The 16,003-nt window shown below is 33.8% G+C and overlaps 1 protein-coding gene across 2 annotated transcripts; it reads right to left on the bottom strand.

Annotated features, from left to right (window-relative positions):
* Positions 1–4,230: 4,230 nt before the first annotated feature.
* Positions 4,231–15,283, bottom strand: LOC105117141 (DNA gyrase subunit A, chloroplastic/mitochondrial-like). Of its 2 annotated transcripts, none has more exons than XM_011014703.1 (27): positions 14,756–15,283; positions 14,593–14,662; positions 14,433–14,498; positions 14,216–14,317; positions 13,766–13,810; positions 13,572–13,670; positions 13,348–13,434; positions 11,775–11,845; positions 11,572–11,680; positions 11,420–11,482; positions 11,001–11,066; positions 10,814–10,902; positions 9,590–9,638; positions 9,315–9,401; positions 8,915–9,008; positions 8,094–8,164; positions 7,899–7,988; positions 7,527–7,652; positions 7,245–7,402; positions 7,032–7,113; positions 6,786–6,950; positions 6,593–6,694; positions 5,719–5,855; positions 5,473–5,590; positions 5,304–5,358; positions 5,097–5,196; positions 4,231–4,630 (listed from the first exon to the last, which is right to left on the bottom strand). In XM_011014703.1, exons 1-27 carry the CDS (start codon positions 15,172–15,174, stop codon positions 4,504–4,506), a joined length of 2,847 nt encoding a protein of 948 aa, XP_011013005.1. In that variant the 5' UTR covers positions 15,175–15,283; the 3' UTR covers positions 4,231–4,503. The 2 variants fall into 2 exon arrangements, with proteins under 2 accessions (XP_011013005.1, XP_011013007.1); XM_011014705.1 differs by having other exon boundaries at positions 5,097–5,193.
* Positions 15,284–16,003: the final 720 nt, after the last annotated feature.

Genomic DNA, 16,003 nt, shown 5'->3' with positions numbered 1-16,003 from the left:
TAAATTAAGGCTATTAACTTGATGGCACATTCAGCGTTTTGGTAACAAATATATATAGATAAGCAAGGGCCACCTTATGCTTTGCTGCTCTTCTCATCTTTCCCGTACCCTTCCTTGATTGAATCACTTGTTACCATTGCCAAGGAGAAGGAATAAAGGAAACAGCATAAGGGGTGAAAAATGATATATTATAAATAGAAATTAAAGCCATGAAAAAAGAAAAAGAAGAGATTCTTTTGGTTTGTGTTTTTTGTTTTTAAATAAATTTGCTAGAGACAAGATTTATTGTTTCCATGGATTTCATTAAAGGACATAAATGTGTTAATTAGAGAAATAAAGATAAAAATATAAAATAAATATATTTGTAGAACAATTCTAAAATGAATTTCTGTCTTTTCTATTCTGTTATAGTACTCTTATTTATTTTTTTTCCGAGACAATAATTAAGTTATCTTAGATTCTGTGATGTTTTATCTAGTCTAGGAAGGCATCAATATATAATATAAGATTACTTCATTTATAGAAAAAAAATTAAAAAAATGATGTTTTTTTAATTGAAAATATATTTTTTTTCTTTTCAAATTTAGATGAACAAAGTAGAAGGTAATACTATAAAAGAAAAGAAAAAAAAACAGAGAAATAATGGAGATTGATGTCCATTCCCTTGTATACATTTACAAAACTTAAAAATCTCGTAACATGATTAAAAGCTAGTGATAGAAATTGCATTCATTTTTAGATTTTAAATGAGGATATATATACAAACACACATAGACTTAGACTTGGGTGAAATTCTAAAAAATGATGCTAGATTTATTTTTCTTAAACCCGTTAAGTAAGTAAATTATGTTTGTTATAACTTAATTCTGGATTATTCACCAAAAATTAATTTTTTTTCAAAATAATAATAAAGGTTGGCAACATGGAGAAAGTAAATCGAGGAATCAAGCTGCATAATTGTACTCTATTATGCCAAAAAATGAAGAAAAAATATAAATTTAAGGTCAAATTAAATAATTATTGGACGAATTTGCATGAAAATTAAATCTAATGACATAATTAGATTTTTAATAGGTCAATTTAATTTAATCATGGGCCAAATTAAATTTTAATTATGTTTAAAAATTAATTTGATCCAATTGAAGGATTTAATTAAATATAAAGACTTAATTATACTTTAAATGGATCAAATTAATCTTATTTAGGGCTTAATTGGTGAAAAATTAAGTTTGGGAGCCTAATTTGAGCTTAATTAAGAAGATTAGAATTTGAAGAGACCGAATTTAATTTTTACCAAGTTAATTGATTGAAATTAGGGGCTAAATTGCAAAAAAAATTGAAGTTTTTGGGTCAATTAGGGGTCAAATTGCAAGAAAATTAAAGTTTTTTTTTATCAATTAAGGGCTAAATTAAAAAAAATTCTCAACCAATAACCAATCTATAAAAGACGCCAAACTATAGCGGCTTAATTAACAAAAACCGGGGGTGAAATTGAAAAAATTGAAAGTTTAATGATCAATTAGAGGTTTAATTGCATAAATCCAACACTACGTACTGTTTTGCTAATGGTGCGTAAATATAAGCTTGAAGTTAAAGTTTTGTAGGGGTCTAATTGCATTAGATCAAAAATTTATGATTAATTAGAAGTTCAATTGAAACAAATTGAAAGCTAGAGGACTAAATTAAAAATTAGTAAAAATTCCTAATTCAATTCAAACCGGAGATTCCAGCCACAATCACCTCAGTCAAAGCTCATATTAGTAAAAATTAATTTTAATTTTTAGTTAGATAAAAAGTTGGGTAAAAAGATTTAAAGATTAACCTATTAAATCAGGTTTAGTAATAATATCAAATAGTTTAGTAAAAGTTGGGTTTAGTAATAATATCATATAGTTTCTATAATTTGAATATTTTTTAGTTTCTATAATTTGAATATTTTTTTATGTTAATGTTTTTTTAAATTCGATGCAGCATATAAACCGGATATACATCCAACATCACAAGAAGAAAATTATATAAGCGATGGAATTTTTGAGTTATCATGTATGTATCTTGACATGAATGGAAATTAAGCATCAATAAACAAAAAATGGGCAATCAAACTTGAAATTTTAACATGTATGTCTTCTTCAAGGGTTATGAACTCATCATGAAATTAAAGAGAGAGGGAATTAAATAAAAGATCTGTGCTTTGCTTAAATCGATCGAATAGACTGCAAAGAATAGAGGAGGAGTGCTTGCCTAGCAACAGTGCTGAAAACGCATAAAACTAAATAAATTCTACGGATGACTTAACATGGGGCTGAGACAACTGGAAGGGGGTGTTGCTTGGTGTTGGCGTATCTGAAGGAGAGAGCTGCACCGGGAGCTAGTGCTCTTCCGTCGTTGACCAGACAGTCATCCATGGCAATGCGCCTGAATATCTCAGGGCTAACAAGGATGGCGGAGCTGAAGTCCTTAAAGTTGAGATGGATATCAGCAATGGGTACTCGTGGATTTGTGTTTGTGATCTCCACTAAATATTGTGAGATCCCACCTGGGAGAGTACCGGCAGGGCCTTGTGCGACTGAAATATCATTCTTTGAACATTTGCTCATCTGGTTTGTGGCCGATCCTTTCACTGCACATATACAGACAACTACCATTAATTCTCAAATTTAAATTTAAGGGAGGGGGGCTAATGCATCAAATTCATGGAAGAATGTCTCGCATGTATAAAAACTGGAAAATGGTCTGGTCACCAGGTCTTATTGGACTAATACGTGGGTCGCTAGGTTGACCTCATCTATCATTTTGATTCAAAAGGATCCTCCTATTATACATCCGGGTTCGGCAAGGTCAATGTTAAAATTTATTTTTTAATTGACATTAACAAGTCTTTTTATATTTTAGAGGCACATATAATTTTTGATTTATTAGATTTAATATATGCATTAACTTTTTTAATTTATATTTTTTTTATTTCAAAGAACATACTAGAAACATTTGCGCATTCATTTTTTTCAGACTAAAAAAACTTTTCTAGCCTACAGTGAAGTGCCGGCCGGCCAACTAGTACAATGTCTAGAACACATGACAAGCTTTCACAGAGGTAAAGGGAAAGGCAACGCTTTGAGAGATTAAAACCTTGAAAGAAGTCGTTCCCTCGTGTAACATTGCCTTCATGAGAAGAAAGCAAGGGCAGACCAATCATGAATGAGACCCCAAAAAGAAGGGAGCTTCTCATCTTGAATGTGCTAACAACGTAGGCACGAACTGAGCTAAAACTTGATCATGAGATGGTACTCCTAGAGATGTCTCTGTCTTTATATAGCAAACACGTATACGATATGTGAATGGGGCCTTGAAAAAGAAATCTCATCATTCTGGGGTTTCCAATTTTATTAGCATTTTAAGCAATATTACTACAGAAAATCTAGGAATTCATCATCAACTTACCCTGATTTTGATGAAATTCGTCAGATTTGACAAATATGGGTGTCCGAAATCTTCCAAGCCCAAGCACGAATAGCGGACGGGGGAGGTCGTGCATGAATGGAGACTCTGCATCGGATTTTTTGCCATATAGAGTTGATATTTGATTGTTTGGGAGAGTAGTTGATGTTGTTTTTTATTTTAAAATATACTACTTTAAAATTTATTTTTTAAATCAATATATCAATTGAAGAATATCAAAAGAACAAATTAATTTAAAGAAAAAAAATCAAAAGTTTTGAAACACACACTGTTGGACCGCAGCTCCCAGCACCCCAAATCTGCCATCTAAATTCAAACTAGCATCGGCTGAGTCCAACGTAAACGAAACTGAAGGGTTTTTTTTTTCTTTATAATTATCAATGTCATGCTTCTTAGTTTTTTTGGATTTTGGAACACATTCCAAATTAGATTTAGATTATGCTAACTTGATCTATCAGGTCCATTAAAAATAAGTTGTGGCATTTGAATCTATTTTGAAAATAATCGAAGTAGATCAGGTAGGAAACCCAACTCAATTTTCACCATCTTTGGTGTCCAACATCCGTGTTTTAAAAGCGAGTATCAGGCGGGATCCAGGTTTAGGAGGACCCTAATCAACGTTCTAGGACTTCATAGTCTATTACCCCCAACAATGAATATGTTTAGGGCAAGTTTTAGCATTAAAACATAGAAGATACATTTTACCATAAAATTGAAAGCAACTTGGGGTGATTTCTCCTCTTTTTTTTTTTTCCATAAAGAGGTCTAAATAAATGATATGAACAGACTTTTTTTATATGATAGTTGTCTCATAAGGCTGCACATCAAGGGCGTGCTCCAGCTATGATCTTCAGAGGTTTAGATCAGTGATCCGAAAAGTTAACAATGATCAAGCTAACAAGCTAGCACCAACACTGTCTAACCCACATTCCCTTTTGTACTCTAATAATTAACAGCAGAAAGCCAACTAAGTTTTCAAGGTTGCACGACGAAGATTAACCCAAGATCCAATTGCACATGACATATACAAGTGATCCCCAGAATTTGTTATAATGATGTCTCGGATAGGAGTTCAGGCACAGGTGCCGATTCCTCTAATTCAGGATCCACAGCGGAGATCAATGAAGCTGACTGAATCTTGCCAGCATGCTCCAGCCGCATCAAAATAACTCCCCTGGAGAGAGATGACAGCAAACACTAACAAAATTACCATACAAGATTAGCCAAGTGGCCAGGAACCATTTATAGGATTAACTCGGCTCAGTTTTCAGTTATCATATTTCAACCTTTAAATCATAAACATTATCCCTCAAAATTCAACCAAGGCACTTCGGTATTTTTTGTAGCTGAAAGCAAAATGGATAGTTTTCACATCCAGAATTTGTTGCAAACCTGCCTAGCAAGAACCTATAGAGCATATCAATTTTGGACCATCAACAATCAACTCTCTTTCCAAAGGTGGTAAGAAACGAGATAATTTATTTTGGTTTCTTTTGGAAGAGATTCCTGAAGAAATGCAAATTTGATGTTTACAGGTGCATGGAAGAATATATTCCACTAGATCACATGGATAGACCCAGACATTGTTGCTGTCAACAAATGAGCTTACAAAATACTTTGGTATAAACAACTATGCATACCTTGCAAAGCGGGATTGTATTGAAATATCCCTAACTTTTATTCGATTGACAGTGCCACTTTGGCTTACAAGAACCACTTGCTCATCACTTTCACCATCTTCTATAACAGAGAAAAAGAAGGGAGAAAATTAGCACAAAGATAAGAAAGTGCAAGCGTAATCAATAGTATTATAAAAGCATCTACCCCAAACCACTATATAACAATACCTGCCAATGAAAAACCAACTGCAAAGACAGCTGCCAAGCGATCTTCCTCAAAGAACTTCAAAAAAAAAAAAAAAAACAGAGCAGAGGAAATGTCAAGCTGTAGAACAACTCTACAAGGCAACATTAAATGGTGTTAAAAGTTAAAACAATAGTACAACAGTCCTGATACCTTATAACCAATTAATCCAACTCTGTTCAAACGTGATTGCTTGAAGCTACTGAGGGGAACCCGCTTTCCATGACCACTCTCAGACACAAACAACAACCACGGACCAGTGCCCTTGTTGCTGTTGTGAAAAAATAATGAGAATCTTTCAAGTTGCAAAGAATTAAACATTCCACATTTTGAACCTCTTGCAAATACATAATATGGTGTTTTATTAGATGCTACACAAAGCAAAATCAGAGCAATTACTTCTTCTCAGAATCTTTTGACGCCACCTCCAAGTCTTTCTGCAGGGAAGCTGGTATTATGTCCATGCTTGCTATCTTGTCACCTTCTCTTAGCCTCATGGCCACTCCACCCCTTGTATTTCTACCTAGTGCTCGAATCTGGGTTCAGGGAGTCCAATTAGATAATAATATGACTTTGGTTAAAAGGAAAAAACTTCATACTGCAAGAGAGCTTGCAACAGCTCATAGCTTGAGGTTCATTGCCATGTATTGGTAAAGATCAAACAAGCAAAGCCATAGTTCACAGAAAGTTAATGCATCTTAATGAGCTGGAAGCAACTTACTTAATTAAGCCATGATCCAAACAACTTATGGTTTGCTTGGCAATAAAAAGCTTCATCACATAAACCACTTGTACAAGAGAATTTATGAAAAATTAATCTGGAAACTTGTTCATGTGCATGCTCAAGTGTACACTATTTTGACGCTACAGAGTGGATAGAAATGTCACTACAATGATTAGCAATATTAGTAATGACCATGCTAGGTAATATAATAAAAATATGAATCTGAAACTGGTCTCAATTCATCTCAATATCAGAGGAAAAAAGTCATGTCAGCATAGAATAAATCATTTCACAACACTATTGGTTCTCAATCATTTTCAAGCCCTTTCCACTCCCACCTGCTTTCTGTAATTCTTCAAACTAACTTCTCCAATGGTGCACTATGCTTCTGCAGTTACCTTTGGCAACAAATTGAACGACAGAGAAAGAGGATGAAATATAGTGGAGAAACATGTTCTTTCTTTGCCAGTATCAAGAGCTACAAGGGCCTAGTTCAAATGGCTTGAACATCATTAATTATAACAGGTAGAAAAGCATAAGATAACTTACATTCTCACAGGAAGTGAGGATGACCATTCCATTTTGTGAAGCCATGGCCACAAGATCACCATTTGTGCAACAGCGGACCCATTTTAGTTCATCGCCAGGAACCTGGCGGGTTAACATTTGAAACTTAAGAGCATACTTTCATCAGGGAATTGAATGAAACTTGAATGCTAGAGCAGAATAGAAGAGGACAAACCAATTGAATTGCTATGATTCCAGTTGAACGTATGGCTGAGAAAGAGTTCAAAGATACTTTCTTGATGTAGCCATTGACAGTAAGCATCAGTAGAAATTGATCTTCCGCAAACTCGCTCACAGGAATAATGGAAGTTATTCTTTCACCATCAGATAAAGATAAGAACTGTCTCCAACAGGAAAGGGATACAAACTTGAGACGTTAGAGAAATTCATTAATAAGCAAAGGAGAAAAAACAGTTATTACCTGGATCAGTGGTGTGCCAGCAGCAGCCCTGGTGCATTCAGGGATTTTATAAGCAGGAGCCGAGTATACTATTCCCTGATCACTGCAGACACAACATGTAAAGTGAGCTATAACCAACTATTATGACATAATTACTTTTTTCTTATCCATTCAAGAAAGATCTATAGATTGTTGGAGCCTAATAAATAATAAAAGGAAAAAGCAGAGCAGTACCTGAAATATAGCACACGGTCATGTGCATGACAGACAATGAAGTCAGACATTGCATCACTATCTCTCAACTTCCCAACAGACTTACCGATTGTTCCACGATTTTGAAGGTTAAACGTGTTAGGCTTCATCCTCTTAACATAGCCCTTTTCACTAATTGCCTGAAAATTATATGAGATGAAATTCTAATCCAGCAAAAGAAAAAAAAATGCATAGATGGAAGAATATAAGCATAACAACCAGATATTAGTCACAAAGCCATCAGAAATTAACAAAGCCAATTACCAGGAGCATTTCTTCATTTGGAATAACATCTATATCTTCAAGCTGACCACTGTCAGAGTCCTCCAACATTGAACGCCTTGGATTGGAGAACTTATTTTTAAGCTCGACTGCTTCTTGTTCAATCAACTGGGGAAAAAATTAGTATGAGGGAATTGGAGGATGAATCAGAGCCAAACATAGTGAATAGGGTCAAAATCAATCTTTTCACCATTGTTCTAACCCATAAAAATGACTCAAAAACTGCAACTGGCAAGAAACGAAAAACAAATAACCTTGCCTAAACAAAAACAAAGCGTCTAAAACATTTCAGCTCGCTTGCACGAATCTCAAAAAGAAAAGGAAACAAACATCATTTACTGGAGTTTTTGTTACCTGTAATATATTTCCCCTGCTTGACAGTAGTTCCTCTAGCTTAGTTATTTGTTCCATCAATGATTTACTTTCTTCAACAAACTTTTTCCCCTGCACAATCAGAATTATATCTGCTTCACATGATGCTGTTTGCAGAATTGTACCAGTATGGAATCTCATAGATAAACAGAATATAACCTAAGGCATGGTAGTCACCTCAAGAAGGGTAAGCCTTCTTAGGCTTATGTCCAAAATAGCTTCAGCTTGTTTCTCAGACAGGCTGAATTCTGCATTCCAGAATATGAATAACAATAAGCAAAATGGACTAAAGTTTCTTTAAGCCAATAAAAGGCATGGATACTGGCAATTATCAAAAAGTCTAGAAAGCTTGTGCTTGACGGTTAATAGAGACTTAGTACAGGTTTGAAACTTGGAAAAGAAAAATATGCAAAGAATTTAAAAACTGGAGCTACTTAATTATGCTACCAAGATTCCTTGTATCATTATGCATGAAGTCATGTGTATCCCTAAATATATTCAGTATTCAAAACTGCTGTTTGTTTTAGGCTTTTAGCTTATTTTCACGGTCAGAAAATAAGCAAATTCCATGTAACTGAACATCTTCATTCTCGGTTTTTTTGTTTTTTGACAGAATAAGGATTCCAAAAGCCTTCATCCCATTCATCTTTTTTTTTTTTTGACAGAATAAGGATTCCAAAAGCCTTCATCCCATTCATCTTTTTTTTTTCTTGATTGCCAAAAAAAGCCCAAGAACAGTCCACATTATAGACGGATTGACACTCCACAAATGCAAGCATGTACCAGTGCTGTGAGGGGTTAATTTTAGATCAGTAGGAATGACAAGCATGGTCTAAATCACACATTGAATTCAAGATACAGAGAAAAGTAGCAAACATTTACAAGCACCAGAAATAATGAACTTGTTTGTATATGTGTGAACAAAGGACCAAACAACACCACAAAAATCAGAATTAATTGCATCAGCAAGATACATATAAAAAGCAAAAGAAACTTACCATTCCTTAGATCAGCGGATGCAATTGCATTGCTTGAAGCTTTTCTAATTATATCAACCACTCTATCCAAATTATCAAGCCCCGCCATGATGCCCTTAGAGCCCAAACAACAGCCATCAGTCATTAAAAAAAAAGGAAATTTCACAAAATGAGCCGGCATCTCATGCAAGTGGTCAACCTACTCACTTTCTTTAATGCTGCTATCATATGAAAAAAGAGCCAAGCTCAACTTATAAGGATTGGAAAAGTTTGGACCAAGCACACATGCATGCCTGGTTATACATGTGTGCACAAATGGAGGACAAATGAGGACATAGAGAGAGAAATAGGGTTGGAATAGCATGTTACAGCCAAAAGGCCTTTTATTTTGTCCAGAAAACTATGAATTACCTTAACATACCTCGACAATATGTCTTCTCTTCTGTGCTTCAGAAAGCTTGAACATGGCACGCCGTTCAACGACAGAGCATCTGAAGTTTAAGAATGCCTGGTAATGAAAAAAAGATGGAAAACTCTTCAGTTTCCAGACGTTCTATCATGTCAACAATATTTTAGATTACAGAAAGAAATTTCAGAAAACAAAAAAAATAGCTTTAGAAAAAATTAAAATAATGTGTTCTAATTTAAGAACAAATTGCTAAGGAATTTCAAATAAAACAATGTTAAAGTAGTCACCTGAAGCAACTCTTTCAGACCCATCTGTTTAGGTTGTCCATCAAGAATACTGTGACACAGCAAGTGATGCAAAATGCATTGATACACGACATTAGGCGAGAACGCTTATCAAATAAAAAGTTTAAGGAGAATAGTAAATTAGGCTAGAATATATGTGATATTACAGAAGGACAAAATCTTCAACAAGAGATGATGTAAGAATATATTACTGCTAAAACCATTCAGGAATTGCATCACAATACACCGAAAAATATAGACATCTCTTGAAAATGTAATCCAACAGGTGTTTTGATAAATTCCAGAATTGTTTCAATATGCCATTTAAATTTCAGAAAATAATGTCCCCACAGTGAATCAGGGATAATTTATTTTCTCCTTTTATATTTTTTTTACATGGAAAAAATAATGGGAGTTTGAGTTTTGCACACAAGCATACAATTATAGTAATGGGTTTGCTACATTCACAGATATCACCAGCAGAATCTTCCACAACTCCATGCAAATGCACAAGGTTATAAAGGTTAATACCCATGTCATGGTCATATGGATCATTTACTTGCACATGCATATAGCAAAATGAGAAAACGAATGCACTTGTGACCAACAACTAACAAGAGGGGAAGTAACAGTAAAAAAAATGTTTCCACAACTTTCCTTTTGGTTTGTCTCCAAATACAGTTGCCAGGTCATCATCTCCAGAATCCTTCTAATGCATGAGATCATACGCCTAAAATGCTGTTTTAAAAATTATGTTAATATTTCAGCCATAAGAGTGTAAGAATTCCAACCTGTTTGTTGATTATGTTAATCTAACAGGTCCTATTTGATGGCATTTTTGTGTTTTTCTTTGCCTAATTATGTTTTTAATTTGTGATCTTTCAATATAGCCTTATTCTCCAGTTGGTTTAGAACTTCCATGGGCCCCAAATTAGAAAGTTTCTGAAGTTATAGTTGCTTCTCATCATTCATATCATGTCTGCCACTATACCATCTCCATCCAAATGACAAGTTTTGTCATCAACTACAGAATAATGAACCATAAAACAGATTAACATGAGTAAAACTTCCGAGAGCGAGGGAAAAGAAAGTATGTAGTGCATAAAGCTTAAACATTTAAAAATGAAATAATTCACAAACCACAATGTGTAAAGCAATATCAGATCTGCTAAATCAAAGCTAACTGCAGCAAAAAAACTGAATCTCGACTTCTAAAATACTACTTACCCAACCATGTTGCAGCTAAAACTAGACTGAAGAGGAGTAAGACGATAAAGATTATTTAACACAATTGATGGATCTGCCCCCCGTTTCAGCTGTGTAGTGAAACAAAATAAATTAGTCAAAACATGAGCAACAGATGAATGTGGTCTATGAGTTTACTACTTTACTGCAAAAACTGAGTTTCTCATACCTCAATAACTACACGCATGCCAGAACGATCACTTTCATCACGGATATCACTAATGCCATCCAAATTCTGCAGAAAAAAAGGAAATAAAAAATTTGGTTATTACAACAAATCTTGCACACTTGTGATATGAATGATAAATTGGATCACTTTTGGCCTGTGAAAATCAACTTCCATCCTCCATGATCATATGTTATGAGATCATATAGGTTTTTAGAAGTCATTAAGAGTTATACAGACTTATAATTGAAGATGCAGTTGTTAATCATTGATTGTTCAATAGAAGCAAGGAAATAAAGATGTCGACTATACACCAAGCTGGACAAACACTTGTTATGCATTAAAAAGAGAAGGATAGATTATTATTATATACAGATATCAACTTGGTAAACCTCTTATATTAAATTATTTTCCGGCAATACCTTATCCTCCACAAGTTCAGCAATTTTTTCCACCAGCGATGCTTTGTTGGTTTGATAAGGAATCTGTTTCAGTGGGAAAACATTAGACAAGTCTTGAAAATTTGAAAACAAGTATGTTCAGCCAGTACCAACAACAAACCAAAATGTATAACCTCTTTTATGATAACAGCGTTTCTCTTTGTTTTCGAGTCAAGCAATTCAACATCTGTTTTTCCTCTGACTACGATACGTCCTTGCCCAGATCGATATGCGTCTAAGATCCTTAATCAAATATACAGATATCAAAATTCATAAATAAGCATGCATCACCTTGCTTAATTGGAGGAAGTAAACGTGAAATAAAAATTTAGCATACCCTTGATTTCCCATGATAATTCCTCCAGTTGGAAAGTCAGGTCCAGGCATGTATTCTAACAACTCTTGCAACTGTGGTGAAAAATGCAACACATAAGAAAACCTTCTCTGTCTCTGATGACGATATAAGATATATATGTACACACACACACAAATGCAAAGGAACCATACAACTCTAGGATGATAAGCTTCATAATTACATGTGTGTCCCAAAGGAGGTAAGAGAAGCAAAAAAGAATAAAATCAGCAAGGCATAAATTTCCTTTGGCACTCTAATCATATGTCATATCATATATACTAATAAATAGTGCAATAAGTATAAAAAAAAATGAGGATCAAAAAGGGCTCGTATTCAGTTGTATTCCCCATATACCCTATGTTAAAATTGTTTTAATTGGTCCATGTGTAAAAATAATTAAATCATTACGAAAGCCCAATTAGGAAGGTAATCAAGTAAAAAAAAAAATGGAATCCTTACTTTTTCAATAAAGTGCAATTAGGAAAAGTAATTAACATCCTATCAAAAAAAAGGAAAAGAAATTAAAGAGTGTATAATATGAATTTTGATGTTAAAGTTAAATATTTAAAGTTACAAAAATTGGGTGGTAGAGCATGTAGTAATGGAAAGAACAGTGAAATTAATTCTGGTATACTTTAAGACTGTTTATTTTTTAAAGTTAACAAAATTGTGTGGTGGAGCCTATAGTAATGAAAAGAACAATGAAACTAATTTTGGTATGCTTTGAGATTGTTTATTATTTTTAAAAATATTGAATAATTTTGCTAACAAAACTATATAGCTATGCATCATCATTTTAAGCAAAAATATTCTCCAATTTTGTAAAGTTCAAAAACATTTCTAATAAAAACATTACTAGTAATTAAATACTAAATTTAAGATGTTGTAAAAATTTAAGTATTTTTCCTGTAGCAAATAAGCAAATAAATATATTTTGAGAAAATAAAGTGAATTATGTGCAAAAAACATACCATAAAAGCTAGTTCTTCAAAATATCCCAATGCTTTTTTGAAAAAAAAAATCTGAACTTAAAAACCTCAGCTTGTTTACAATTTGGATGGCAAACAGACATTTGTATGCCATGCTTACGGCAAGATGATAGAGAAATGGGACTCCTTGACATTACCTTTTATACATACCATCTGAAGTCTTGTTACTTAGATTAGTGCAAGTTATAGCATTAATGCATCCTAAACAAGTGCTTTTGAAGGGCTAGCCAACTAAGGGAATTGGGTTGACTCTATTCTTGAATGAAATGATAAAACCATGAAAAAGAATCATTTTTATTTTGAAAATCAGAGGATTATACAACTAGAAAACACTAAAAAATCCTTTTTGGCAAAAGACTATTCCTTAACAAGTATGAAGTAGGAAGGCTGCCTTCATTGTTCATCAAATCCTACCAAAATATTTTAGACATGAATTGCACACGGAACCAGTGAACAACATAAAAAATGACAGAAAGATATCAACGGATTTCACAAGAAAATAATTTCCAAGTGTTCCCAAGAAGTCTCAACTAGCAAACCAAAAGGCTGAGGTTTAGAGCACTTACAGTGGCTTCTGGGTTATGAATTAGGGCACATAACACATCCACCAGCTCTCCAAGATTATGAGGAGGAATTTTGGTTGCCATGCCAACCTGAAGAGAATGAAAGGATGTTACTTTGAGTTAGCTGCAAAAAACATATACTAAGAGGATGAGAGAGAAGTTGGAAAGCAAGAGCAAGTACAGAAATCAACTTTTAGGGAAAATAAAAGGTAAAGCATTAAAATTACCGCAATCCCAGAAGAACCGTTCAACAATAAAGTTGGAAGCCGAGTAGGCAAAAGTGAAGGTTCCTTTTGGGAATTGTCAAAGTTAGGGACAAAATCAACCTGCAAGAGATGCAATATAATGACTCAACACGATGTTGGGGCCAAATTAAAACATGGAAACCATGTAAAAACATACAATAGAGAATAGCACTCACTGTATCTTGTTCAAGATCAGCCAAAAAAACTGCCTCTGTAAGTCCCTGAAAGAATAGTACATAAAATCAACTGCCTATACTACAAGGCCATTGTTTCTTTAAGCATATAAACAAGAATATGGGAAATAATGAACAATAAGATTGTACCACCAGTGAGTGCAAGCAACTATAACAAGCACATGAGAATAATGTACCAAAATGTATGTTTTGACCTTAGGATAAGACAATGAACTGATGTAGTACATAATAAAATAAGAAGATGAGGCAGCGTATTAAAAGCTCAAATGTAACAAAAGTGTTGAGGACACCCAGTGAAATACAAGACATCGTGTGCATGAATACACTTAAGCATCAGACACAAATGAAACCAAACCATGTCAAACTTCCTAACACAAATAAATATACATTGAGTTACATTTGCTAAAATTAAAATTAAGTCTTAAAACATACATCCAGCCTGCACTCTGTATATCGCATGGCGGCAGGAGGATCCGCATCAACCGAACCAAAATTCCCATGCCCTTGAATAAGAGGGCATCTCAGTGAAAAATCCTGAATAATAAAACCAATTGTAACTAAATAATTTCAAGTGATTAGGAGATAAACGGGCAGTTTCAGCAATCAAAACTCAAAGCAAATAGCAAAAAAAGAAATATTCCCAATTTACCTGCGCCATTCGAACTAGTGCGTCATAGACAGCAGTATCTCCATGGGGATGAAACTTGCCCAAAACCTAAAAAATAAAAAAATGAAACCCAAAACAAAATAATCAGATAATAATTATCTTTGGTTATAACAATTATTGAGAGCTTTATTCAACAACTAACCTCACCAACAACTCTAGCACATTTTTTAAACGGCTTTTTCGAAGAAAGCCCCAATTCATGCATTGCAAATCTACAAATTCAAAGGAAAAAACACAAAATTAAAAAATTAAAAACCAACACCCGAAAATAACAAAACAAAGGAAAAGACAAAAGGGGGTCTCACAGAATCCTCCGGTGAACTGGTTTTAGCCCATCTCTAACATCGGGCAAGGCTCTACCAAGCAAAACAGACATAGCATAAGCCATATAGGCCTCAGTAGCCTCTTTATGAAGCTCCGTTTGAACAACCCGCCCATTTCCACCGCCTGGACTACCCCCATTCGGATCCTTCACTAACAGGCTCCCATTCTCACTATCATCAGTGGGGGGTTCCTCACGGCGGCGAGATTGAACAACTGGACGGATGCGGGGGGAGGAAGAGAAGAAGCGGAGGTCGGAGACGCTCCGGTGGTGGAGGAAAGAGAAATGACGGCAGGAAGGAGGAGGGAGACGGTGGAGAAGAGAGGAGAGACGGAGAGTGGAGGGGAGAGACATGGGGCTGCAAGAATTAGGGTTTAATCTTGTAAGAGAAGAGGGGTTCATGCCATAGAAGAAGAGGAAAGATTGGGAAAAGAAATGAAGGGTTTGGGTTTCATTGGGGCTTTTTTAGGGTTTAAGGATTTTTTTTCTCTCCGAATGCGTTGGGGATTGTGCAAAGCTGCCTTTTTTGGGGTCTTGCGCGCCAAGCTGTTTTTGGATATTAGATTGTTTTTAGTCCCTAATTTTGTAATATGATTGTAACTTGGTTCCTTAGTTTTAAAAGTTTACAAATTAGTATATGTTTAGTAATGTTTGGAGATTAATTTTGTAAAAGTACTTTTTAATTAAAAAACATTAAAATATTTTTTTTTAATTTTATATATTAATTTAATATATCTTTCAGTGAAATATCACGTTACTATTCATAAGGTATCACTTAAAAAAAATATCGAGTCCAAGCATACCTATTTTTGAAATATAATTGCAATAGTGGATTTGGAGTTAATGTAAAGAAAAGCTTGAAGGGTTGATTTAAAAAAAAAATTAAAAATAAAATAATATTACTTTTATAAAAAAAAATGAATTACAAATTAAATTTTTATTAGATTAATATTAACCTAAATTTCTAACTAAGCTAATCATATATATTTTTTTAATTCATAAGTTAACACCATGTTAATTCAGATTTTATAATAAATTTCTAACAAAGCTAATCATATAATTTTTTTTTAATTCATGAGTTAACTCACCGTATTAGTTCAGGTTTTTTAATTATGTATATAGCTTTACTTAATTTAATTAGGTATAATTTAATCTATTTAGCAAATTAATTTATCATCACATGGAACTTTAATTTAATTTTTTTAAATAAATTTAGAATAATATAATTTTA

This window comes from Populus euphratica, unplaced genomic scaffold (genome assembly GCF_000495115.2).
Source record: "Populus euphratica unplaced genomic scaffold, PopEup_1.0 scaffold1186.1, whole genome shotgun sequence".
In the NCBI taxonomy this organism is placed as follows: domain Eukaryota; kingdom Viridiplantae; phylum Streptophyta; class Magnoliopsida; order Malpighiales; family Salicaceae; genus Populus; species Populus euphratica.
This window is presented reverse-complemented; position numbering and strand designations above follow the sequence as displayed.

Bases quoted from the DNA above. Each gene is read 5' to 3' on its own strand.
- LOC105117141 (XM_011014703.1), bottom strand. From the start codon at position 15,174: ATGAACCCCTCTTCTCTTACAAGATTAAACCCTAATTCTTGCAGCCCC. The intron at 7,403-7,526 runs GTAATTGGCTTT...TATAATTTTCAG, and splicing joins CAAATGAAGAAATGCTCCTG to GCAATTAGTGAAAAGGGCTA. The intron at 6,951-7,031 runs GTAATAACTGTT...TGTTGGAGACAG, and splicing joins CTGGCACACCACTGATCCAG to TTCTTATCTTTATCTGATGG.